The 26,009-nt window shown below is 45.9% G+C and overlaps 1 protein-coding gene across 2 annotated transcripts in view; it reads right to left on the reverse strand.

Annotated features, from left to right (window-relative positions):
• ESD (esterase D) overlaps positions 1 to 22,935 on the reverse strand; it is a 108,235-nt gene extending 85,300 nt beyond the window's left edge. Inside the window, exons 1-2 of one of the 2 annotated variants that reach the window (XM_078656023.1) lie at positions 22,732 to 22,935; positions 15,830 to 15,905 (exon numbers count right to left, since the gene is read on the reverse strand). In XM_078656023.1, coding sequence (XP_078512149.1) covers positions 15,830 to 15,905; positions 22,732 to 22,897 — 242 coding nt within the window. In that variant the 5' untranslated portion in view covers positions 22,898 to 22,935. Of the gene's footprint in view, positions 1 to 15,829; positions 15,906 to 22,603 lie in introns of both variants that reach the window. The other variant, XM_078656025.1, reaches the window with a different exon arrangement.
• Between the last annotated feature and the right edge of the window lie 3,074 nt (positions 22,936 to 26,009).

The raw sequence follows: 26,009 nt of genomic DNA on the forward strand, positions 1-26,009 counted from the left end.
ACGAACAGGAAAAAAGCATCGCAAACGGGCGGAACAAGCAATTCCGCGTGTTTGCGGAACATGTGCGTGCTCGCGGAGATTTTTTACCATTTCACAGAGCTTTGCGTAGCGCAACTACGCAAATTCCACCCACCCCTCCCCTTCAGTCCCCTCAATCTACTCACTTTTATTATCCCAAGCACACCTTTGGGACACACCTCTAAACCTCTAGCCCATCTCCTTTGTTTGCCTTATCACCAGCTTCTAACCTCCCTTAAAAATGGGTCAAATAATATTTCCTAGGATAAGGATAGTGACAGCTTTGGACATTTTATGTTGTCATTATTATTAGCAAGCTGATGATCTAGCCAGAAACACTTAATCTGACTGGTCACAGACAATTTAGGGTTTGAAATCATGGATCGAACTACTCAACCCATGCCTATATGGATTTTCCCCAGAGAGTAATCTTACTCACCGGGTGTGGCCTTCTGAGTTTCACCATTAACTTGCACTGATCGGGATGAATCACCAGCACTGCCTTCTCACTTTAGTCAAGAGAGAGTACATATTTTCATGGATTTCCCTATGTCCACCTCTGCATTTGCCATGCTCTCTCTCCATTTAAATTCAAGGGGAACAGTTTCTGTTGAAAGAGTTTCAGCAGTTAACTCTTCTGCTTCTTCTGCTATCGGACGGTTCTCTCAGTGACTGCAACCTTTTCAGTTGTCTAATCACCATCTATTCACTGCAACTGACTTATTGGGCTAGACTGGAAATGTGTACTTTCCATTTAATGTGTAAAATGTTCAGCCCGTTAACTTTGATTTTGTTGATATAAGTATCAAAATTTACTGTGTAACTCCGATCAATATCCTCCCCCAACTATGCAAATTCTAATAACTATTTGCATGCAATAGAAATTTTGATGCCACATTCCTTCTCATAATGTTATAAATTAATAAATATCAGTGAAACAGACTCAAAGCAACATTGTTAACAAATATGGCATAAATATGCACCCTCTACCACACACTTTACGTAAGTGATACACTCATACAACCCTACAATATAATTCACTGATGTGCTATCATATACATCAGTGTGTTCCATAATAAGAGGCATATGCAGTGTAAGTATTCCCCCCTTCAAGGGTAAAACACTATATCTTACAATGTTATTGGATGTACCTCCACAGCTGCAAGTACCCATCTCCCACTGGTGACATTAAAAACCCACATTGTGTGGGTGAGGTCATGTATCTGAATGCAGGTGGAGTAAGCTGAATGCAGGTGGAGTAAGTTTGCAACACTAAGTGATGCAGTAGTATTAAATATGAGATGTCCGTAGTGAATGAATAAATGTGAATAGCTTTGAGGATCTCAAAAATACAGGAGACGTAAACACATACGCAACCTGTTTTAGTAGTATGCAAGTGAAGTTAAATTGCGAATAATTGTGGTTCACAAGCTTGCTGTAGCTCCACTTTGACATCCCTAGCATTAAAATGGGACCCATCAGCATTTGCAGACATTCAGGCCCTTCCTGTGGTGTACCCTCATGCAGAGTATTCTGGCAATGTCCATTTAGATCTTCATCTTTGCCTTTACATGAAGCTGGTCTGTTGGCTTCCCAAAATGTTGAGGGAATCTGGTGACAAGCCATTCACCAACGATATCTGCCTCCTCAGGTATCAGCAGCAACAGGATTGAGGTGGGGGGTTTGAATGCAGTGTGATGGCACAACAATGAAGGATATCCACTTCCACATGACAAGTTACAAGTAACGTAACTTAGTGGAAATGTCTTGATGCACAGACTCATGGACGTAATTTTGGGCTGAAGTGCCGTCACGTAAATTTAGTGTGGTTAGGTTACTTAACTTAATTATGTGTTTGGTGACGGCAATCCTTTTCTGTGCACAAAATGGAAATTCCAGTCTGTATATAAAATGGAGAGCCTCGCAAGCATTGTTTACAATTTTAGTGGCGACTACGGTATGGCCCTCAGACTTTGTGGGGATGCTTCACCAAGAATTTTCAACGTACAAAGTTTCAATCACCATACTACTGTTTGCACTGCTTCAGCACATTATTAAGCTAACAATTTACAAATAATGCAAGTGTGAAGACTGGGGCTCAATAAATGAGCATATGCAATGAGGAACAACTCAGCTAACTGAGACTATTTACAATGGCAGACTACATTCTGCAATGGTTGTAGGGCACCATATCAGTGTCGATAATATTGACCTACAATATCATCACATCCACTACATCACCAAAGTAGGTGTATAAATATTGCTCTTACCTCCACATTTACTCAGCTAAATTTGCCTAGTGATAACGTTTTTTCAATGACTAGGCCCGAATGTATCCGGAAATCAAAGTGAAGTCTACATAGGCATTCTGCGTGACATCATAAAATTGACCTAATGTCCTCTTGCAACCTATGGAGCCAGTGTCAAAGATCGGAGAGTGAGTAGGTGAAAATGTTTGACCCACAAACACCACAACATATTAGGCTAACAGCATAACATAAGAATGGACGTACCATTAACCTGTCACACCAAGTGCAGACAGTAGAGATTTCGAAAGAGATGTTCAATGGGCAAAATGCCCTGCAGAGTAGAATGCGGCGCATCACTGCCACACAGCCAGTCATGTACCATGGTGATTCACTGTACTTCAAGATTTATTGTTTATTGTGTGTATGAGAAATTGGGTTGCAGGTAGGCTGGGTTGTTAGCCCTGGTCAAGCAATAGCCACGATACCGGTCAGGGTGACCCACAAAAGTCACTAAATTAACCTGTGCTTAACCCTTGGTAGCCTAATACAAAAGTGGTAGGCTCAACTTAGTGGCAATGTAAAAAGCATTTATGTCACACATATACAGTAACAGAGTAAAAAAACAACACAAGAAAAATCCCACACCAATCTAGAAAAGTAGAGTACATTTTAAAACCACTTGGATGCTAAGGCAGTTCCATATTTTTGTACTTCTTCTCCATTGAAATGAATGGCAACTCCATGACGAGTTACCCTTGTCATTAGCATCCAAGTGGTTAATAAATTATTTGACACCAAAACAACAAAAATACAATCAGTAGAGCCGGAGATATGAATTTGTAAAGTTTTTAGTCAAAACTAGGGCCAAAATGATCAAATCACTAACCACAGACATCCAGTCGCGCAAGACTGGGTCAACGTCGAAAAATGGCTGTCCGCGATGCAGAGCAGATCAGATAAAAGTAGATGATTGGGCCCGGTCGGCACTTACCTTGGCCCTTAGAAGAAATTTTGAAGACAAACTTCTGAGAAGGTAGTTCAGTGGGGCACAGCTGCAGGTGGTGTCCAAGGAGGAAGCGCTGTCATCGAGGAGCGGCTAGATGAAGTCGCAGTGAAGGTTTGTACGTCTGATCTTTGTCTCCAGCAGGCCAAGGAAGGAGACTGTAACCAATGAAAATTCCAGGAGGCTGGATACTCGTTGGGGCGAAAAACTGCTGAACAACATTCGCTGCTGCGGAGAAGAACGTAGTGGGAGCAGCCGTGAAGTCAGGCCGACCGGCGATGCACCTTGGCCGGACAGATGAACAGGTTGGTCTGGTTCTTCCTCAGTTTTCACAGCAGTTTTTAGCCCAAAAAAAATCTACGTCCAAAGTTTTGGAGGGTCCAGGACTGGAGGGGCACCACGTGGGGGGTTAGGACTCATTCAGGCTGGAGCCTTTTATATCCCTGTGGCTCTGAAAATGTGGCCAGCACACTAACTCTTGGAGTCACTCTGGTAAGTCCTGGGTTCCATTGAGAAAGCAGGGCTCAAACTGCAGGGCCTCTGAGGGCTCAAGGGAGGCTCCAGGCAGCAAGGTAGCTCTTCTAGGTGCAACAAATCAGCTGTGTGCAGTACACAGCAGTAAGCAGTCCTCCCGCAGTCCAGAAAGTGAACTCAAATGTGGGTCTGATGGTCCTATTTTAATACCGGATGCCTTCTTTGAAGTAGGAGATGTTTCTAGAGGTTTCTCTTTCTAGTGATTCGTATTTCCTGACTTCCCTGCCCTGGCTCCAGGCTGACTGCAGGGACAATGCAGTAGTGACAAGCTCATTGTGTGAAGGCAGAGTACAACCTATTCAGTTGCACCCGGTGATGTGACCTAGGACAGACCAAATGGCAAGGGCAGGAAAATGACAGCTTTCTAAAAGTGTCATATTCAAATACTCTTCCTGAAGATACCCTTCAGGAGAAGAACGTGTAGATCTATAACAATTATGCACAGGAATAGGTTTATGGGATTTCGCATATCTTTAAGAATTAAAATCTGGCTTTACCATTAAAGAGGATTTTTTATTACAATTTCATAAACATGAAATGCCCATCTGTTCCCAATCAACGGTTAGCACATATTACATGTAATAAGGCTATCCAATGTTATCCTATGGGACAAGTAGGGCTCACAGTAGTGAAAAACAAAATTAGGAGTTTTTCACTACCAAGAGATGTAGTATTTAAAACAACATGTCCAACCTTTTAATTGCAATGCACTCTGATCTATGGGCTACCAAGGGCCTACCTTAAGGGTGACATATATGCAATAGAAGGGGAGTTTAAGGAAAAGCAAGGGGGTTATATTGCCAATGCGAATTTGCCCTTTAAGACTGCATTCGGGATGCAATGGCAGGCTTGTGACATATAATTTAAGGGGCTACTTAATTTGGGGGAACAATAAGTGCTACAGGCCCACTAGTAGCATTTAATTTACGAGCCATGGGTATATGGAACACCACTCTACAAGGGACTTAAAAGTAAATGAAATAAGCCAATCAGGTGTAAGCCAATTTTAGCATGTTTAGAAGAGAGGACACAAGCCGTTTAGGACTGGTTAGCAGTGGTAAAGTGCAAAGAGTCCTACGACCAACAACAAAATATTTCTGCAAAAATAGGAGGGGTGAAGGCTAGACATTTGGTGGTGGCCCTGCAGAGAGGGTCCGGTTAATTGATTGAGTGAATTGAGTGACATTATCAGTCTCCTTTGTTGGCCATGGAATAAGTGCATCAAGTAGAAGGTGGCTGATTTGGTGGCTGATTTGGTAGGATAGAGGTGTTACATTAAGAGTATGCGAAAGAAACAGTTGGGGGTTATTTGGATATGTGTGCCTTAAGTGGAAAATAAACGGCTTTGTGTTGGAGGCTGGTGCGTTGTCGCCTTTTGGAATGGGGTGAACAGAGGTAAACCAAGTGTCTGTTAAGATAAGCTGTGGATTCATTTTGTGCTTATATATTTTTGTGCATTTTGAATAACATGCTGAAGGAGGTCTTACACATGTATACATTGGTTTATACGAATTTCCTATGACATGCAGAAGTGTGTCTTCTGTTAACTAGGCCTCAATTTGGGCCTAGCAATCATGATTTTCAAAATGGATGTTAACCTTGCCCTCCCTTCCCCACATCTCACGGTTTATTTCTGCAGTACGCGCACGCCCAAGCAGAACCAAGCCAGTTTATTTCCATTGTCATTATTCATGCAGTTTTCAATTAACTTTCCCCGGCTCAGTCATAAAACTATAACTACATTTCAAGGACCTTCCGTAAGCTCACTGTACCGTATTCAGTCATTAACAATTTGCGGTTGTTCATGTATGTAGTTTGTTCTATCATCTCCTGATGGCAGCAGCATAAAGTAGACAGAATAATTATTCATGTAGTGGATAGTGCTTAGGTGTTCAAGCAATACGACATTTAATATTTCTGTGTTCTGATTTGCTAATGAAATTTTGCTGACACTACAGTGATTCTCCAGTTCTACTAATCTCATATGCGAAAGTAATATATAGAACCCCTTTGTTTTGTGGGTGAGCCAGAAGACTTTCCTGAAGGTTTAAATGCTTCTAGGAATGCTGCCCATTTCTCTCCACATTCTGCTGTCCAATTAAGCCTTTAAATATTTTTGATTCTGCACTTCTCTGCAATGCTCTATCTGCGGAGAGCCTTTATGGCAATTATCTGGAACCACATTTTTAAATTTCTGTAATAAAACCTTTAAAGTATTCCGCTGCTCAAGAATTCAGTTCTTGAGGGGTCCCTTTACTTAATTAAGTGTATTTTTGATGTGTTGGGATGTGCCTTATTGTGGGGGACACGTTGCCTAATTAAATTAAGCTTTAATTCGGTCTATTATTCATCGAACTCTGGCCGTTTTGTTGAGATACATTTTGTGTTGTCAAAATTGTTGGTCCCCGACGCCCACTGAGTGCGTATAGAATGCTGATGTAAGAGACGATTAATGCCAATTACAGGTCAAATTGAAGATCTGGATGAGGTTGCAATGGAGGATAGTCAATGGCTCCTCTTGTGGGTGAAGGGCTCTTTAGAGAGCGCCAGAACTAGGATGGAGGTATGGTTGAATTATTAAAACACTCTTCAGCAAGTTGCACCCAATGTCTAACCAGCACCCACGGTCGTAAAATGAAAACTATAAAAAGGTCACAGCTGAACTCATAAAATCCGAAGAGAGGTAAAAGTGCTCCTAGGAATATGTTAATTATTGAAAGTACTTGGATCACTGCCAATATTGAAATGTTTCAAGGACCTGCAGTGATCCCATGATGGGATCAGGCATTTGTTGCACTTTCCTGTCTGCATTTCCATCCTGCCTGGCATATCGAGGAGCAGCGTCTGGGCTTGCTTTCCAAGGCTCTGGAAGCCAGAGGAGTGTTTTTTTCTGTAAAGGTCATTCAGTTTTCACACGGACTGTGACATTGTCTCCAACACACTGAAGAGAACCTTTTGAATGTTTTAACAGCTGGATGTTCTCGCAGCAACATGAACATCAGAAAGTTGCTTGTTACTGAGACGCAGAATTTAGACTCCCAGAAAAGTCAGGGGACACTTTATAGCGAGTTCTCAACCACTGCTGCAACACTAACCGTGTCAAAAAATCAACATGATGGAAACAAAATGTGCCTTGAAAGTAACGAAAATAAAACAAATCAAAGTGTAAACAACAGCAACAAATAATTGTAACTATTCATACATCCGGCTTTTAGAGGTGCACAGAGATTCACCCAGGCGCGCAATGCCCATAGGGCTAAAAGCCCTTCAGTCTCCTCATCCCATCCCCCCCACCCCCCTTCCCCTTGTGTCTCACCCCGGGCTGCTGCAGGTCGAGCTGCTGTGGGCTCGGCTGGGCAGAGTCTTATCGCCTGCACGCCAGAGTTTTCCACAGGTTTTAAAGACCATATTCATATCCACATACCTTTTTTAACGGGTTACTAAGGCTTAGTTTCTTTTCTGGCTCCAGTACCCCCTGGGCCCCCACTCTGCCTGTTCCCTACATTTCCATTTTACATTTACTGCCCTAGTGTGAGAATGCATTTCATGAAAATAAAGTAGGGTTGCCAAAAGAAAAATGCCAGCCATGTGTTATTAGCTGTACCAATGTTACTGTGTATGAATGTCAGTATGATCATAAATCTTGGTGTACATGAATGCCCTTCTGGGCATATTTCTGAGCCCCTCTATATGACACTGGCTTCTGTAAGAGCCAACTATGCCGCTTGGTCAGCTCAGTTTTAATCTAGGCTTCTGCCTGCTGTAAGACCACGACCTCACCCACAGACCGAACTCTTTACCTTCCCTCCTGTCCTCTGCTCAACCCTTAACAACTAGCCTACTTTTTAGAGCACAGCAGCACACTACACGCACGCCTACTGCTTTCCTACGTGGAGACAGCAGTTCCTGTATAAACTCCTGTTTAGTTTCTTATTCCAGGAGCTTTGTGTAATAAGAAAATATGTTCCAACCACTGTTCCCAAGAGGCCGCGCGCACTTTGCTACCCCCAAGCGCGCAGTCCCATGTGTGGAGCGCGCACAGAGGGCACATCCGCAGAGAGTAATCGCGCCGCCGCCGCTTTTAAAAGGCGCGCGGCGCGAAAAACTGGCATTTCCAGATTGCCGCGAGAGGAGTGTGTGCTTTTTCTATTGCCCATTTGTTTGCTGTAATGCTTCATTAGTAACGTGAGGCTGCGGGGGAGATTGAGTGCTTTTCTTTAAGTTTCCAAATTGCAGCCTCTTCCCGAGCGGCGATTAACATGGATACTTAAATAAAAGCACTCAATACCCCCCCCCCCCGCAGCCTCGCTTTGCCGGATTTGAGTGCCCTCCTAATTAGGTGAAAGTAAGGGAAGACCCCTCCCCTTTCCACCTCTTTCAGCAGACAGGAGAAAGAGGCATTTAGGGGTCGTAGTTGCTCTGTAGGTTACTGTAAAAGTCCAGCACAATGGCCGGGTAAAGAAGCCAGGAAGGGTTTTTTTGCGAGGACACACAGACCACGTGTCTGAGGCAAGGGATAAGAGGTGTTGGGCTGAGGAGTGCTGCCCTGGCTCTTGATGAAGGTCAGAGAAACATCAAAATACGGAGCTACCTTGCCACTACCCTACCTCGTTTGGGGAATACATTGTATTTCTTTTCCATCGGTGTCCCTCGTATTTGCGTGTAATTATGTTCCTGTGAGTGTGCAAGTTAGCTCAGTGTTCTAAACGTCCACAGGTTTGAGGCCGCCCGGTACTTAGCGGATCAATTTCAGGTAGTTGCATAAACCTGTGTGGCATGCAAGAGGTTAACTGCGCGGCTGCGAGGAGTAGATGTTTATTGTGAGCAATTCGGGTTTGGCCATTAAGGTACATTAGTAAATGCAGGAACATGCTAAAAGTAAACTTTGGATTTAAAAGCTGCTCGCTGCAATGTTTCACTGTTCGCAAAATAAGTTTGTAATTTAGGGACGGCTAGTTCCAATGCATAGCTGGCAAGGTTTCAGATTGCCATGTGTGACATTTTCATAATTTCGAGGTAATTATGAGTGACATTTCAACAAATATGAGTGGCATTTTTATACGAACAATATCGAAGAATGAAGATGAAGGAAACATTTAAAAATCAGAAACTTGTTGGAGGAATGAGAAACTCTAATATCTTTAAACTGTTGTAAAGCAACAGAAATGTAAGGGCACTAAACTATTAAAAACAGTTACAGCTAATCCTCATGAAATAAATGCAGTGTTTCGAACCTGCGTGGGTCATGTCAGTTGACCGATACTGTGAAAGGCTATAGTTTGTACGTTTCTCTTTGTCAAATAAATATGTCCAGGGTGTTAGAAAACCCATGTTTTGCCTAAAATACAACGCTTTTCCAGCTGAGAGGCCTTGAATGAGGCCTGTAGACCTTTTCCCCAGACTCCTATCAGGCAGTGCCTGCCTGTGCCTTCTCCAAAGCGTCACATTAACATAACACACAACAGCAAAACACAGAAGTGCAAAATGGCAGAAGTGCAAAATGGCAGAAGTGCAAAATGGACACAAGAAACTGCAATTTGCTGCACTCATAATCAACTGCATTCTTTGCAAACAAGCAGGTGCGCAATGTGTGCCTATATAATGGTCAGCTGTGAAACATGGCCATAATTAAAGAGGAATGTATAACCGCACGGGCTGCGCGTGGAAGCACATCAAGTCATTAGGATATTAAAATAAAGGTACCTCAGGGGTTACATTGGGCACTTCCAGGCGCGGTGCGTCCATTGGGACGTAGGGACATTGCTGTTCTCCTGTTCTCACCTCACGCCCGAATATCGGAGTGCGCGGCGCCAGGGGGTGGGGCTGGGCTGAGCTGCTGCAGCTTGAGTGACAGTTTAATCACTCCGCTGCAGCAGCCAGTAGTGCACAAACTGCACATGTGTATTTATGGGCATTATTCAGCCCGTGCATGCGCTTACTCTTCCCCCTTAGCGAGGGACCCAAGGGGGGTGCTGTTTCATACAGCACCCCCAGGGCCGCAGTCCCCAGGGTTGATAGGGGCGAATGGTATCTATGCCCCCTTAGCCAATCCTGGCGTTGCATGCAGCGCCAGGATTGGTTAGTCCCAATGGTCCACTGCGCAGCAAATGCCAGGGTGCCAGGGTGCAAAGAAGTAAACAAGGGTCAGCCGCCTCCCGTCGCATCCAGTCTCCTGATTTAGCAGTTTAGAATTTGCAAAAGGAAAGAGCGGGGAGAAGTTAGTTCCACCATGTTGCAGAGCAGAGCAGAGGAGACGCACAGGATCGGAGGAGAATGGAGATGCCCGGTAAGTTTATTTTTGTATTGTATTCATTAAATTAAGGGCTAGAAATTGCTGCCAAGCACTCAGTCTACTCTAAGTCTAAGGGCCGTCATTAGTAGGGAACTCCATACCGCACTCGGGAGTCTAAATGAAAGAAGCACGATGAGGATTCCTTTACTTTTTTCGCTACACAGACACTGATGTTCGCCGCCAATCAGATTGCAGTAGTAGGTGAATGTTCCTGCATATGACTGTGGCGTGGTGGGGTAAGTTTTGCTTGCTTTTGTTTTATATTTAATTTACCCCCCTCCCGTGCGACATCCCTCTCCCCAACCCCCCCGTGAGCCGTGACTGCTGTTTGGTTGCTGCTACTGGACAAAAAGGGCCTACGTGCAGTAGTCGTTCATTGTTTCAGTCACATGGACTTTCAATTTGATTGGGCCCGAGTTTGACAATGTTTCGGCTAACTCCTGAGGCAGCAGATCTTCAGAGTTTACAATGTCTGGTGCTTCCTGTCACAGCCACAGAACTTGTGCTTTTTAACGTGGTATATAACACATAGCAAAAGGCTTTCTGATTATCACTGCATCGATTGAACAGCTAGTCAGAACACTAACTCTTTCGGGCAGTTTAGACCAATTCTCAAGTATTGGGTACCTGCTAACAAATGGTTGTGAACTGGGCAGATTAGTCTTCGGCACAGCATCCCGCACGGCCCTCCTGCCTGACGCCAGTGCAATGCACATGACTAAGCTTCAGGTATGCCGGCTTGAGAGCAGAAGAGAGGCAAGCCACTTGAAAATAGAACAGTGCACATATTCACGGACCCACGACCAACTGTTTTTATGTGCTTGTGGGTGAGATAAAAGTGGACATCATTAAATGTTTTTCATGGACTTCGGTTTAAGATTGTTCTAGTTAATTGAATGTGTACATATGAGCTCTTTAATGAACTAATCAAAAGTGTGTGCTTGGGCAGATATGCAACACACAGTGAAAATGTGTCTAACAGTAAGCACTGGGTATTGTGCAAAATAGATTAACCTGCCTGTAGCCCAATTTTATAGGAATTAAAAGTAAATTGTTTGAGAGATGTATGTTTGATTTAATTATTTTTACGTTTGAATAGCGCATGGATCAATCCAATAGTAGCATGAGAGGCTCACGTTAAAACAATGTTCATTATACAATGTGTATGTTCTTGCTTTACAAAACGTAAAATGTGTTTCTCAAAAAATGATAACAACGTCCTCTCGCATGAGGCTCCTTCCATTTGTCATTGAAAAAAAAACATATCCAGGCTATGAATAAATATAGACATCTGTGAGGTACTCAGCACTGTTATCTCAAAGTCTGTTTTGAAGTACTTTAGTTATACTGAATAAGCAGCTACCTATGTCATTAGCATATTAAATCTCTTAATTGCTCTCATAACTACACTTTCGCAATTGCTTTATTACCCCTCTTGCTTTCTTAAATTTGCTTGAAAATGCACCATTTGCCCACTGTATTTTACATTTTTTCTTGGGGGAGAATCCACGCAAGCGCCCTTTGATGGTTGGACTCGCTATGTTCACTCGCTACAGGGCACTCATCCCGAACTGTTACGCCCCACCACTTTGAAATGTCACCAGCCACCACTGGGCACTACCTGTGTCGAGAGCCAGACTGGTGCTGACCGGCCTCCACAAACCAACTCAGACCCCGCCCTCTGCGAGGTTGACGCCTGGCATGATTTAGAGTCGCGGGTCCCCAAAAGGATTAGGCAGGCCTCTTGTATATGAAAAGCAGGAGCTGCCTCTGAAGTGTACTAGCATTTCTTACTGGTGCGTCTGGCCCAAAGAAAATAAAGATTGGTAGTCTGAGGGAACCTTTTCACAGACTTAGGGGTAGCTAAAGTCCAGTCTACCTGCTGGCAAGGGCTTCATTTGTTAGCCAGCTGTGGCAGCTCATATCAGGGCGTGGGTGTAGCAAGGGGTTTGTGAAAGGATTGGGAGGCAAGGGGTGGCACTCCATGCAAATTGCAAGGAATAGGACTCCAATAGGCTGCCAACCTCAATTGAATAAAACGGATCAATGCACCATGTTTACATCTGTGCACACTGCACCATGTATGCCTAAAAAGGGAAGCACTCTTTGGCAGAGCAATGATTTGTGAAGCTTCCTCTAACCTCAACCCCCTATGTCCTATTTTCTTTTATACACCCATGTGTTATCCATGTTAATCGCCGCTCGTGAAGGGGCTGCAATTAATATGGATACTTAAATAAAAGCACACAATCTCCCCTGAAGCCTTGCTTTACTACCAAAACAATACAGCAAATCTGCAAACAAGGCAGATTAATCTACAAATACATGGTGTTTTTAAACGTGCTGTATTGTTTTGTTAGTAAAGCAAGGCTGCGGGGGAGAGTTTGTGCTTTTATTTAAGTATTCATGGTAATTGCAGCCCCTTCACGAGCTGCGATTAACATGAATACTTAAATAAAAGTGCACAATCTCCCCCCGCCGCCTCGCTTTACTAATAAAACAATACAGCAAGACCAGGGCCGGCCTTAACGCTGATGGCTCCCAGTTCGACAATGTTAGTTGGTGCCCCCCCCATGCCCACCTCCACCATGGATTCTCTCAGGAGCACCCTTCAACAGCGACCAAGTCCCTTTAACCACTCTCTCTCAGATACATTGAATTAGTTGTATAGCGCCACTCATACCATTAAAGGATGTCAGAGGTACTTTGCATCACACACACATTACACATACACAATCAAACATACGTGTGTAAATCAGCATATAGGAAATGCTACATAAGCCAAAGGGCGAAAAGTGTAGGAGTCAGATATGTCATCCATACTGGTAGGCCATATAGTTTAGGAGGGTTGGTGTGGAGAAGCACAAACTCTGAGTCGATAAAAAAAGAACCAGCATAGGTGGGAGTTTTGTTTAATAATAGTCAGCATCCGGTGCGATCGCACTGCTCTAGAGCCACCTTTCTCAAGGGTCCTGTAACCTCAGTGACTGTCGCGCTAGGGTGTGCTCCTTCATAGGCCTGCCTGCAAGACTGGAGGTGAACTTCGATATGGATTGTGGTTGACAGGCCTTTACAGTTAACCCAAAGTTGCCACTGTTAGGGAACGCATGATGGTGCAAAGACACCAGGGCGTCTAAAGTATAGCAAGGGAATGTGCTCCGTCAGGAGAGTGGTCTGGTGGACTGCTCATGAAGGCTGAACCTGGTTCCCCAGTTCCAAACTCGCCAGCTCTGACCATAGTGCCACATCCCCTCCTCCACTGAACACCATACTGCCCCGTTGATAGAAACTTGCACTGCCTTCAGCTACAACCCAATTGTAACCCGCTATAAACTCCTGGATGCGACACAATTCATATTACGCATTAGACGAGAGTAATATGCTGCCTAAAAAAAAAGTTACAAAATCATGGAGAAACCAAACACTCATAGGGAATGCAAGTTTAAGTAAAGCATGTGAAATGTAAGCAGGAACAACGTGGTTACCTTTTCACTTTTACATTAATTATTTAGAGATCAATGAGTGCTTTTGCCAGCGGCAGAGCAGAAGTGGACACTGTCCTTGTCTTCTCTGGGCGAGTCCTTTTCCTTCTCTACCCGCCCTGCCCCGAACTGCCACGAACGCCGAGCCTTATCTGTGGGCTGTGCCTATTTCTGCCATCCTGGGACACATGTTTAAAATAAAAAATCAGGGGAATGGAAGCTATCAAATTAAAGAAGTAGACTCACAGGAAGGCTGGTTGGGGCACGGCTAATTGATGTGTTAAATTCTGGCCTGCCTACTCAGCGCTGTTCATGAATATTATATCTCTGACGCATAGCATTTTAAATTTGAAGTCACAGTTGCATGCTCTCATATGTTAGACAATTTTAGCATGCTGGTGCTGCCTCATTGGCAGTGTGCCTCAACTGCAGTATTGTTAGAGGGGTGCTAGAATACGTGACTAATGCATTTTAATGCGGTGATGCGGACACTAGCATTAAAAATGTGTTAGTCAAAAGCCTGATGGGGCCCTACCGTAATCCAGACCTGAAACTGCGAAATTTTATTTTTCCTGCTCAAAGAGAGCATTTGTTAAAGTTTTCATGTTAATTGCAGTGACCACCATGAGCTGAAATCAACATGAAAACTTGAACAAATGCACACAATCACCCCGCAGCCCAGCTCTATTAAGAAAAGAAATGCAGCAACATAGCTGCTAAGGTTTCAACTTGCTATGTGGGACAGTTTCAAACCTGCCTTAACACCGTTCACGTGGATCTGTATGTGAGGAAATGCACTCTTTTCACTTTTTTAAGCAAAAGTTTGGAGTGATATTTAGCACTGCACCCACACGCACACCTGGTTACTGGCGCACACAGCCTTGGAAGCAGCGCACATAGACCTTACACTGCCGCACACAGAGGAAAAAAATTAGAGGGAACATTGGTTCCAACTCGCCTATAATAAATCATTTCGTGCAAGTAATAATGTCTTTAAATGACTACTTGCAATAATTTATCACAACTGAATAATGATGTCATTCGCTATCTCACTAAACAGACAGTGAGAGGCCTTTCTGCATCTTCTGAGGGCACATCTCCCTCATAAGCAACATTTGCATTAGCAAGCACCCAGTGCCCACCATACCGCCTACTGCTGTCCGATACCTAATTTGATGACACACCGTTGGTGAATAGTCAAGCTGCGGCGATAAGAAGCGAGGCCTGGCATGAAACGACATTTAATTTTGTGAGGTGGCAGGCAGTGGTACGACAGGCACCATTTGCTTGCCAGCAACAATGTGGCCTGCGAGGGAGAAGTGTGCAACAAGGTCTCCCACATCTGCTTAGTGAGACATTCAGCGATGATAAATTATTACGTCAGTATTGACTTCACCAAGTGCTTTAAAAACTGATACAAAACTGCATCTCAGTTCAGCAGCAACGGGGGGGGGGGGTAAGAGGAGCTGTGAGAGGAGTGACTAGCAGGGCCAGGGCCTGCTGTTTATATTGTATTATGGGATTTGTAGTCCTTAGTAGTGTTTCTTTCATGGGGAAAACTACAACTTCCAGAATCCAAAGGATAACAACAGATCTAGGTGGTACTCACATTTTACTTTGGCGACTAGTGAGCTCGCTGGGTAATCTCTGATCTCAGGGAGGCTCATGCCCTGCTGCCTAGTGACTACACGGTCACTAGGACTTCAGTAACTTGAAATATTTAAAAAATGTAAATCAGCTCATAAACAAAGGATAATATACAAGCAAGCATACTACAATTCAGAGACATTTGTGGAATTCTGCACAATGCCTTCAGAGGTTCATTCTTGAGAGCTACTAACGTTTAAAAGGAACTCCAACGTGCCTTATGCTACAGAGGCCCAAAGGTAAATCAACTACCAAAGTAGTACACACAAATGAAGATAGTGCAGAGATAAAAGCTTTGGGACAGCAAACATACAGTGAAAAACCCCATCCGAAAGCCAGCCATCACTGAGAATTCTTGATCTCAAGTTCAAGACCTTAGAAAAATGACTGACATTCATTCGATTAGGAAGAGCAACGGCCTGGAATAACAGCATCAGTTCAAAGTCTCTTGATACAACTAAAAAGGGAAAATCACTATACCACACACTTAAACCATGTCTACCTCACTCAGCTCTCAGAGGCAAAACTGAACAGTGATTGACCGTGTACTAGCCCAAAGCGCAGAATAAGTTTAATGTGTGCGTGAAGGTTCAACTAACCATACCTGTCATGTTCAATCACTTTCTGCAACCCTTCGCAGCATTTGTTGCTAGAAATCTGTTTCAGCGTCATTATTTTATCTGCAGGGAAAATGGAAAGCAAAACATTTTAATATCAAAGGTGCTATAAGTGAGTGAAAGTGAAATGACCATGTGTGTTACATAAATACGGTACGTTAAATACAACAACTAAATATTAGCCTAAAAACCTATCCATGCTTCCCGACGTGAACTTTGGCAATGGTGTGGAAGTTGGCCAGGGCTGTTCATTAGTGTGTAGTTAAAAGAACACTTCCGCAGTTATACTGGACACAGTGTGACACAAGTAATATACAATCTGCCACCAATGACCAACTATAGGCCAAAGGACTCCTGCTAAACACCAATACCCCTGGATTTTGCCCTCCAATCAACATTTCATTCCTTGCAGATACAGGTTAGGGGGGAAAGTACTTGAGTGTGCATCTAATTACAGACCGCTCTGAACATGGTGCGTACAGACCAATAACTGAATTTGTGTCTTTATTTCCGGAGTTTTGCATAGCACTTCTGTTTTGCCATCTGCCCACTTCAGAGTGCCTGTTACAGTTGTTAGCAATTGCATATGGGCAGTCAGGTCCCAGAGGTATCCCTTTGCATGGGTCGTATCAACTAATCAATGCTAATGATTGAAGAACTGGTACCAGAGGTTGTTATTAGGTAATTGTGTTGGTTAGCAAAGTGGGAAGAGTGAGGTTGTTTTTCATCAGCCCTTAGAGTCCAGTCCAATTGTGATGTGGGCTCTGATTTGCCTTTGTCAATCACTCCATACTGCCTCATATCTGGACAGTTGTATCTTCCCCACAAGCAACGAGTGGTCTGATCTGGGAAGGTGCGACGTCCGAGCAACATTTTCTTCAACTTGTCTGCCCAATGTTGGTGACTTTGAGTAAGAGTAGCTACTGAAATATTTTCTTTTGGAATTTGTGTTTGCCAATGGGTATCATCGCCTCTGGTGCGAACGGGACGTAAAAGAGGTCCGTTTTCAGCTGTCAGATTGAGAACGTAGCAGTTTCAGTCCATGGCTAATTTGTGATTAGCTCCCATTCTCAATTCATCTGAACTTTTGTGGAATTGTATGTTATAGTTTGCTGATGTGAGGACTCCAATAGGAATGTAGTGGGACAACAATTTTATGGAGTACCCCCGATGTCATTCTTACTAGATCTGTAGACAGAATTTTAAAGTTGAACCTGGACTCATAGGAGAGTCAATGGCGAACTTTTAGGGATGATTAGATGTGCTACCGACTTTGTAAGGCTCACTGTAGACAAGCTGAAGTATATTTAATGATTTTTTGGGCAAAGTATATTGAAATAATACAACCTACCAATGGCAGGGCCATAGTTCTATACATGCAATGGATGGTTTCCAAGAATGATAGCTTAATAGGAAGCGGTGTTTCTCACCACCTACTTTACTTGAGGTTCAACAGAGACATCTGTATTTAGGAATATAACAGACTTTTTGATTTCCAAACTCTGAGCAGTACCGACCGCAAGGGGACAATCCAGAGGAAGATCTCCATCTGTTACCTCCCACTAAGATGACCTTAGATTTAGAGTCCCTTAGGCTTTTAGGGGACTGTCATTCCTGGGTATTACCTGTAAATTCATAATTGGAACCCAAGGCAGGCCTGGTGCAGGTCCTGCAACAACAAAGAGTCCACTTGCATTCAAACTCGTGGCCATAATCGGAGGAGGACGCATATATAAAATAGAGCAATAAAGTGTTTTCGTATGGACACCAACGGGCTCTGCTGCATTTGTGCGCAAAGTCATATACACGTTGGTATACAAGTATAGTGCTGCAGAGGGACAGTCAGGGCTTTTCATAAATCTCTTCCATCATTATGGTTAAGGTTGCACTCTACCACAATGGAAATTGGATGAGAGAGGTGTCAGCAAATCTTAAATATCTCAAGGTTATTTCTTTATGTTCCAGTGTGCTTAAGATGGCCAATCAGTTTTAGACTTGTAGCCTCACTGGAGGTCTTTCAAAACATTTTTGCGTATTATTCTAGTGCGACAATAACACAAATACATTCTTCCCCAGAGGCTTTCAAGAAGGAATACGGAATTTGCTAAACTTTCAGCCCAAAGTGTCCATTTTACAGACAACTCAAATTCACCCCACAGGGCTAGTTATGTCATAGATGTGCAGTGGGCCACTCGGTACCCAAGTGACTCTACATATGAATTCAGACACCCTGATGTCAGGCGCAGCATCAGGTATAAATTCAGCCTGCCTGATGGCACGGGTTCAGACAGTGTTTTCCTCCAACCTGTACATAGTAAAGTGAGAGGTACCCTTTAAAAGAATCAAGGGAAATAAGGTTCAAACACCTAAGAAAGATAGATACCCTTGATCTAACTACACATTGGAATGCATTTGTTTGTCCATCTTAATATAACAGCAACAACAAAATGTTAAAAAGGTACATCTATTTTATTTGATACACAAGAATACATTCAATACTAGGTTTAAAACACAATAATATACACAATATAATGATAATAGTATACAAACAATGTAATAAAATCAAACTCATTCACCATAGATTATGACCCGCATAATCTAGAGAACGGACAGAAACATGAAAGACATAAAAGTTGTGCAGTACAATTGGTACACTCAATATCCAATCATCCCCTTAGTATTGCACAATGATAAAATCTGTGTTTAACCGCATGCGTGCGGAATTCCGCCCGTACGCTGGGTTTTTAAAAATCGCACTTTACGTGACGAGCTGGGCTCGTCATGAGCGTCGAAGGGGTTATACTAAAGTGCTGGAATCCTGAGTTGTACAGGAAGAATGCGTCGACGCGTTTCGATGGAATACAATGATTACACCATCTTTTTCAAGACCAAGATGGTGAATGAGCAGTCTTCTGCTTCATCGCCTCACAGTAAAGACCCAATGCTATTGCACTCTCTGGAGATGCCCACCAGGCACACTACGGGTCTGAGCTGTAGCACCAAAGGACTGGGCAATCGTACAGTTGTGTGCCACATTTGATCACTTGCCGCAATACAACCATGAAGAGAGCAGTGGTCACCTTTAATGTGCATTTTGAACCACAGTGGAACCCAGACTCAAAGCTTCACCATGGCACAAGTTCAAAACGCAGTTTGAGAGTGAGCGGAGGCTAGTGCTCAGTAATAAGGGCACCATTGTCACAACATAACAGGGTGTTGGACGTGTAACCCGCAACAACATATTCAGCTTCAAGACGTGATGAGGAAAAGCTATCTGAGAAGACTCAGAGCATCCATGATCCAGGCAAGGGGAACGAGTACAACATTCTCAACATCGATAACCAGCCCGTCAGCCTGCGCCTCCACCAAGAGATTGAGGTGTTTCTTCAAGGCCGGTCCCACGACCATCTCAAAGGCTGTAGGACTAGATTTTCTGAAAAGTTGACTAGAATGACAACTTTGGGAAACTTTTGTATTTGTTGTTAGGAAGAGATAAAGCGAGTACATCCTCTTCCCCTTCACACACACTACCATGCAACCTGGCACTCTTGTGCAGCATCAGAGTATGATTAAAGGCTGCCTGGGTGCATGCACTCAGATTGTGCATGCCTCTAACTGGTTTCTTCTCAATCCTGTTGCCATGCAGCGCGAGGTCTACTCCCAGCAACACAGCTTTACCTTTGGAGAGACTCAATGGAAATACATATACGCATACATACTCAACTGACGATTAGCCTTAATGTAGGCTTACATATGTGAATTAACATAGCTTGGGGCAAAACTCCTGAATATTATTCACAAGGGCTCTTTTGCAATAATGTCCACTCTGTAAAACTTACCAACTTCTGAAGTTCTACCACAATCTATTGTCTCATATAGGCACTTGACAGAGGTCTTTCTCCACTAACCAGTGCAGGAAAAAAGGGGGATCCTGCCCGATCTTGAATAATACTAGCTGCTATTACTGAGTGGTATATGGGCAGGTCCCATTGAAATATGCTCAATTTGTCCATGTAATATGCCAAGAGCAGGACTTATTCAGCAGTGCGTGCACGTTGTCGGTTTTCCATTGCAGCAGCAACCTTTCAATGGAGTCTTATCCTGACGGGGAGATGTCTGGTGCCAAACACTTAGACGCCAATGAAATGGAGCAAAACAGGTGATCAGATTGTCATCAATTGACAAGTGCTTAAGAAACTGATTCGGAGGCACGTTTTTAACTTAGTTCAATCCCTGTATGTGTGAAATAGGCACGCACTGAAAAAATGTCAGAAGTACTTGTATGTATAAGTAATTACATTAGTAACCATTTAAAGAACACTTTTTAAAAATGCCTTTTATTGCACTACTCATCCCAATGTAGGGTGTCAGTGTGCTTTACATCACATACACACTTATCAATCATACAAGTGTGTAAACCAAGGTACAGGAAATGTTCAATAAGGCAATGAGGGTTTACAAGGCATAGGAGTCCCAAATCCTCCATTCTGGTAGGCATTATAGGTTAAGAATGCTAGGTCTGAAGAAACACAAAGTCAGAATTGAAAACGAAACAGTGGCTGGGGTTGCCTGCACTAAAAAGAGAAGTACTCAAAGGAAACCTTTCGTCAAACCTAGAATAACACGATTGAGAAAAAAATAAAGTTTATGCTGTACAGTTTTCATGCAGCTCCTTGGCGGTTCATAGCAAAGTGTGTCATATTGGGAATATAACTTATAACTGCAAGTACAAGGGGATAAAATACCCCCTGCTGCACATCATAAGGATATTGCAAGTCACCAATGAGTTCCATACCCATATAGAGGAACGGGGCTGAGTTCCTTTATAAGGTAATGGAACTCCGAGGTGACTTGCAATATACTCATCATGCATGCAGGGGGTACTTTATTCCATATGTTACATGGCCACACCATCACCTTTCCCACAAACCAACTAAATCCATGGTGCGTAGCTCTTTCATGTGAAAAAGCAAGGTTGTTTGCAAACATGTAGAATAAAATAAAACCTCTAGTACAAAATTAAACACATCAAAAACCTGTTAGAGATTTGTTGCTAACAGATATTAGAAACAATTCAATACTAGTCAGTTTAAAAAAAAAGCTGCAGTAGCTTAGAACGTGTAGAAAAATACATTAAGCCTCTAGCTTTTCTCTATCTAAGGAGTGCAAAAAATAAACAATATCACTGCTTGTCAGTAAGCTATGAAACTAGAGCAGAAGGAAGAAAAGCAACGTATTGCTTTAAACAGCTTCTCTGTGACCAGACCTGCCGTCCACCTTGGCTACTGGCTCTGGAAGCAGGCATTGTGATGCAAACACAAGGACATAATGGATGGAGTGCTGAAACTTTTCAAACACTCACCCCCAGTAACAGATCTGGGTTGAATCCATCATCATTAACCCTGGGCAGAGTTGGCAACAAACTCCGTGAAACTCCGCGTAGATCCGCTACGCCGCCTTCCTCCACCCCCTCTTAATATATAACTTAAAAGTACATTAAAGCAAGTTAAAAAGACTTACCTTTTAACTGCGGGGTCCCTGGGCTGCCCTTCTCTTCTTCGCCATTAGAAATACTGATTACAAAACTGCGCACACGCCTGCGTATGCACATTTCTTACGAGAAATGCGCGGGCGTGCGCAGTTTTATTATTAGTATTTCTAATGGCGAAGAAGAGGAGAAGAGAAGCCCAGGGATGCTGCGGTTAAAAGGTAAGTCTATTTAACTTGCTTTAATGTACTTTTAAGTTATATTATTAATAGGGGGGTGGAGGCGGGCGACGGGCCAATTCTCCGCTGCAGAGTTTTCACTACTTCACATAACAGGCAAAACTCTGCACACTCCGCGGGCAAGGTGGAGTTCTCTGCCCATGTTTAATCATCATTATTTAGCTCACTTCGCCACTCCAGTTCAGACACAGCTATATGCAAATCAGTCTTGACCCTCTGCCTCATGGGAACAGTTCAGCCCGAACTGCCAAGCCAGGTCTTTCCTGTGATGTCAGAACTCGAAAGTATTAACCTTATAAGAGTCGAGTTCTGACGTTGTTTCTTAATAATAGGCAACTTGGTACATCACAAGTTTTGGATTATAAAGAAATTAGTGATTGCCGTTTATACAGGGACTACAGAAACCCGTGAATTATAAACATATCTCTGGCAAAAAGCAGTTACTGTCTGTGCTTTCTACATGAAATACAAAACTGTTACATTAATGATAAACATTGTGCTCTGGAGCATGGACATTAACAGTCTATGCTATTTTATTACGAATCAAAGCTGCGACCAGACAAACCATAGCTCTCTCCAGCAAGTGCATTAACCAACACAGTTATTTGCCATTATTATTATCGCCTGAAAACTGATTGGCACACAAAGGTCTCTGCAGCAGGTGCATTACCCCAGTAAAACATTATTAATCGCTGCCTTTGGTTCCAAGTAAGCCAGACCAGACTGGATGTCACATTTGTCCTTCTCTTGCAAATTTCTTTGCGGTAGAGTTTGACTGTCAGACTCAATTATGGCATTCCTGTACATTGTTTTTCATGTCCAAGACAGCTAGTATTCAATCCTATATGCTAGTTTAGTAAACCACCCCAATTTATTATGAGCAGTGCCGGCCACACCATTTAGCTTGCATTGATACCAGGCTGCCGCCCTGCACTCATGGCCCAAAATAACTTTATACACCCCCTCGCCTTCCTTTCACGGCGCACTACGAGGCTGGTGATTTGGAAGGAGGAGGGGCGCAGCATGTGGCAAACCTTTTATCAGTTTAATCGCCCTGCTGTGGGTTCCCGTTAGCCGTCTCCACGAGATAGCGCCTGGAAGACCAGCCCCTCGGGTCAGTGCCACTAGCCCTCCCCAGCCGCTACTGCATACGATCATCTACCTGCGAACTCCGTCCTGTCGCCTGCACACCCTGAATAGTTGGGAGTGAGCAGGCGGACCTGCCCGCCTCTTCCCATGACCAGCCCCTTCCTCTCGGCTAGGGCCGCCTCCCTCCGCAGCAAGGCGCCAATCAGCTGCACGGCTTTGCGGTCCCTCTCGGCCGCCATGGCTGTCTGAGCAGTGAAGGGAAGAGAACGGGACGGGAGTCTGGGCTACGCCGCATTGTGACGCGGACGCCCGAGAACGTGGACGGACGGAAGCCGGGAGGGCTTAGGGGGTCCTCAAGGCGAACTGGGAGGTGGGAGAGTGGCACGCATCAAAAAAAAAAAAACAGAATCCAAGGTCACCTTCCGTAATGAATAAAGAGACTCGCTAGTAATAGCAAGCATTGGCAAAGCAAATAGGTGTGGCATAAGAGAGATCTATTGGCCTTGTCAATCGGTGCGGTCTCAGGCTCAAAGACTAAGGAAGAAAAGATGACCGGCTGCTGGAAGGGTATTCCTCATTGTGAACCGTGAATCACCTACGGCCTTAGGGCAGCACTTTCTGCCATTCAAAATCACAGCGTTTCAACCATTCTTAAAAGTACTTGGGGAAGGTATAACTTTCCCCAAAGTATTCCAGGACCGGGGGTAAAATAATAATGGGGCTTTGCGGGGGGGGGGGGGTGGCCGACCGGAGGGAGGCTCGCCCCCCCCCCCCCCGGGGATTTTGGGGCTCCGGGAGGAAGGGGAGGGGAAGCCTTTTAAGAGGACACAGGAAGGGAATGGTTAGTTGGGCTGGTCGGCGGGTTTGGGCTTCTTTTGGGCTGGGTGGGGATAAAACCGGCCATTTTGGGTCACTGGTCACCATTTTGATGGGACAGTGACCCAGCAGCCGGGGCGGTGAAGGGGTTTTTTGTTGAACCGTTAGTAGTAGTGCGTACTTGGAGGGCGATTGTGTCTGTCAGGCTTTTTCAGGACAGCGGCGGTGTGTGGAGTGGTACGGGCGGTTTACTGCCGGTTTCCGGCGCAGTGACGGGCTGTGGTGTGAGGAGGCGGCGGTTTGCGGAGAAATACCTGTTATGGCGGCCGACGCGTTTGGTGATCCCAGGGTGCAGGAGGCGCTGCGCCTACTTGAAGAGGCGGGCAGGACCGACCTACTATGCAGCGGAGTTCGGGTAAGGCCACCGCGGCGCGCTGCTGATGGCGCCGCGGCGGCTGTGGTTGCATGTGACCCGCCGAGGTCACGTGCGCGCAAGGGGGAGGGGGCGGGAGCGGGGAAGAGGGCGGCGCGCGGTGGCGGCCTACAGGCGGCTGGTGCGCCGAAGCGCAGGAAAGCTCCGGGGAAGAGGCGCGGTCCGGGCAAGAAGGCGCCCCTGGTGTTTGTGGGGGATGTCGTGGGGCTGGGGGAGGTTGGGCATGACGGGGGGCGGGGGGGAGGGCTCAGGAGGATCGGTGGTGCACTCTGAGGACGCAAATGTGGGGGTGGAGGGAGGGCACGAGGGGGGAGGGGCCAGGGAGTTGGGGCAGACAGTGGTGGAGGCAGGGGGGGGGGTTGGAGGGGGAGGGGGGCGAGGGGCTCCTGGAGGGGGCGCAAGGGGGACCAGGGGGGGTAGTGCAGGGGGGTGTGGAAGGGGCTGGGGGGGTGTCACCTCTGTTGATTGAGGATACTGAGGGGGAGGAGGAGGAGGAGGAGGTTGGGGGGGGAGTGGGCAGGAGGTGGAGGAATATGAGGAGGAGCAGCATGACCCGTCAGGCGGTAGGAGCTCACCGCGGGGTGGGGGGAGGGGGTGATGGGGGGAGGGGGTGCACAAGGGGGCAGGAGGGTACAGGTGGGGGGTTGGGGGATGCGTCGGGGGGTGGGGGCGGACGGGGGTGGGGGGAGGTTTCTTGGGGGACCCAGCGGAGAGGATGGTAGTTTGGAGGGTGCGGGGGGGAGCGGGGGGGAGTTGCGTGGTTGGGGTGGGTGGGGGGGTATGGGAGGGGGCGCGTGGGGCGGTCCGGGCGGGGTAGGAAGCTGGGGGTGGGGGGAGGGTGGGTGGGGGGGCCGTCCGGCTTGGCGGGGAGGACATTCGGCGGCGGGGGGGAGAGGCGGTTGGGGAGGTAGTGGAGATGGTTTTGCCCCGGCTTGCTGGACTTCCCCGTTTTTCTCTTGGCAGGAGCAGTGGGGGAGGGGCTCGGGTGAGCAGCATGCGGCTCCACCCCGCCGAGTGGATGGGCCGGCTCTGCCTAGTACGGGCGGTCGCGCTCCAACGAGGGACCTGGGGTGGTCCGACAGAAGATGGATGGAAAGTAGCTCTCCAGCGCCCCCCTCCCTATGGGTCGATCCGGCCGCCGGGGGACGGGGATGGAGCAACGAGGCAGCGGTTTCTTCTTACCAACATGAGGGTAGACGGAGAGTGAGTGTGGACCTAGGGGCCTTGATGACGGAGTGTAGGGCCAGAGCAGGGTTGAGCAGGGTATCTACTGGTAGGATTGTGGTAGAAGGGGCAGGGAGTGGGGAGCTGGAGTCGGAGGAAGAAGGAGAGTTGCGGGAGGCCGGGGAGGTTTGTAATGTTGTTGCCAGTGTTTTGCAGGAATGCCCCCGGCAAGTGGTGCCGCGAGTGACGGCCCCCCCTGAGGATCTGGTTAGGCGGCGGGATCCGGTGAGGACGCCAGCCTTGACGCCAGGTAAGACCAGTACGGGGTCGGGGAGTGGCTTGGGCACACCTCAAGGAGGCAAGGCGGGAGGTTGTGGTGTGGGAGGACACTACGTGTCGGTTGGGACGGATGCGGAGGGTGGGGATACAGTGAGACTGGTGAAAGGTAGGTATGTGATGGATGCCGGTGTGTGTACTGAGGCGGTTTGCGGGTCGGCGGGGAGTGCGGGGGCGAGCGGGTCCTCTAGTGAGGTAGTGGCGGCGAGTGTTGGAGCGACGGGGAGCGGTGAGGGTCCGGTTGCGAGCGCGGCGGTGGGGACCGCTGGGACGGATGGGGCGTTAGGCGGGGCGGCTGCGTCGAGTTCCGGGGCGAAAGAGAGCTGCGACGTTCCGGTTAAAAAATTGACGTACATGGGAGTGGCGAAGCCATTGGGGGCTCATTTGTCAGTGGCGACCAGGGAGAAAATATGGAAGGGGGAGTATGTCGAGATCTTTAGGTTGCTTCACCGGGAGTTGATGGCCAAGGAGGGGTCGAAGGAGGAGGAACAGGAATTGGCACGGCGGCCGAGGGTGCCGGTTACTATTGAAAACTGGTCAGCGGCGTTCTTAATCTATGCGAGCGTATACTGCGAGAAGTACCCAGACAGGGCAGTCGCGCT

Source organism: Lissotriton helveticus, chromosome 8 (assembly GCF_964261635.1).
Source record: "Lissotriton helveticus chromosome 8, aLisHel1.1, whole genome shotgun sequence".
In the NCBI taxonomy this organism is placed as follows: domain Eukaryota; kingdom Metazoa; phylum Chordata; class Amphibia; order Caudata; family Salamandridae; genus Lissotriton; species Lissotriton helveticus.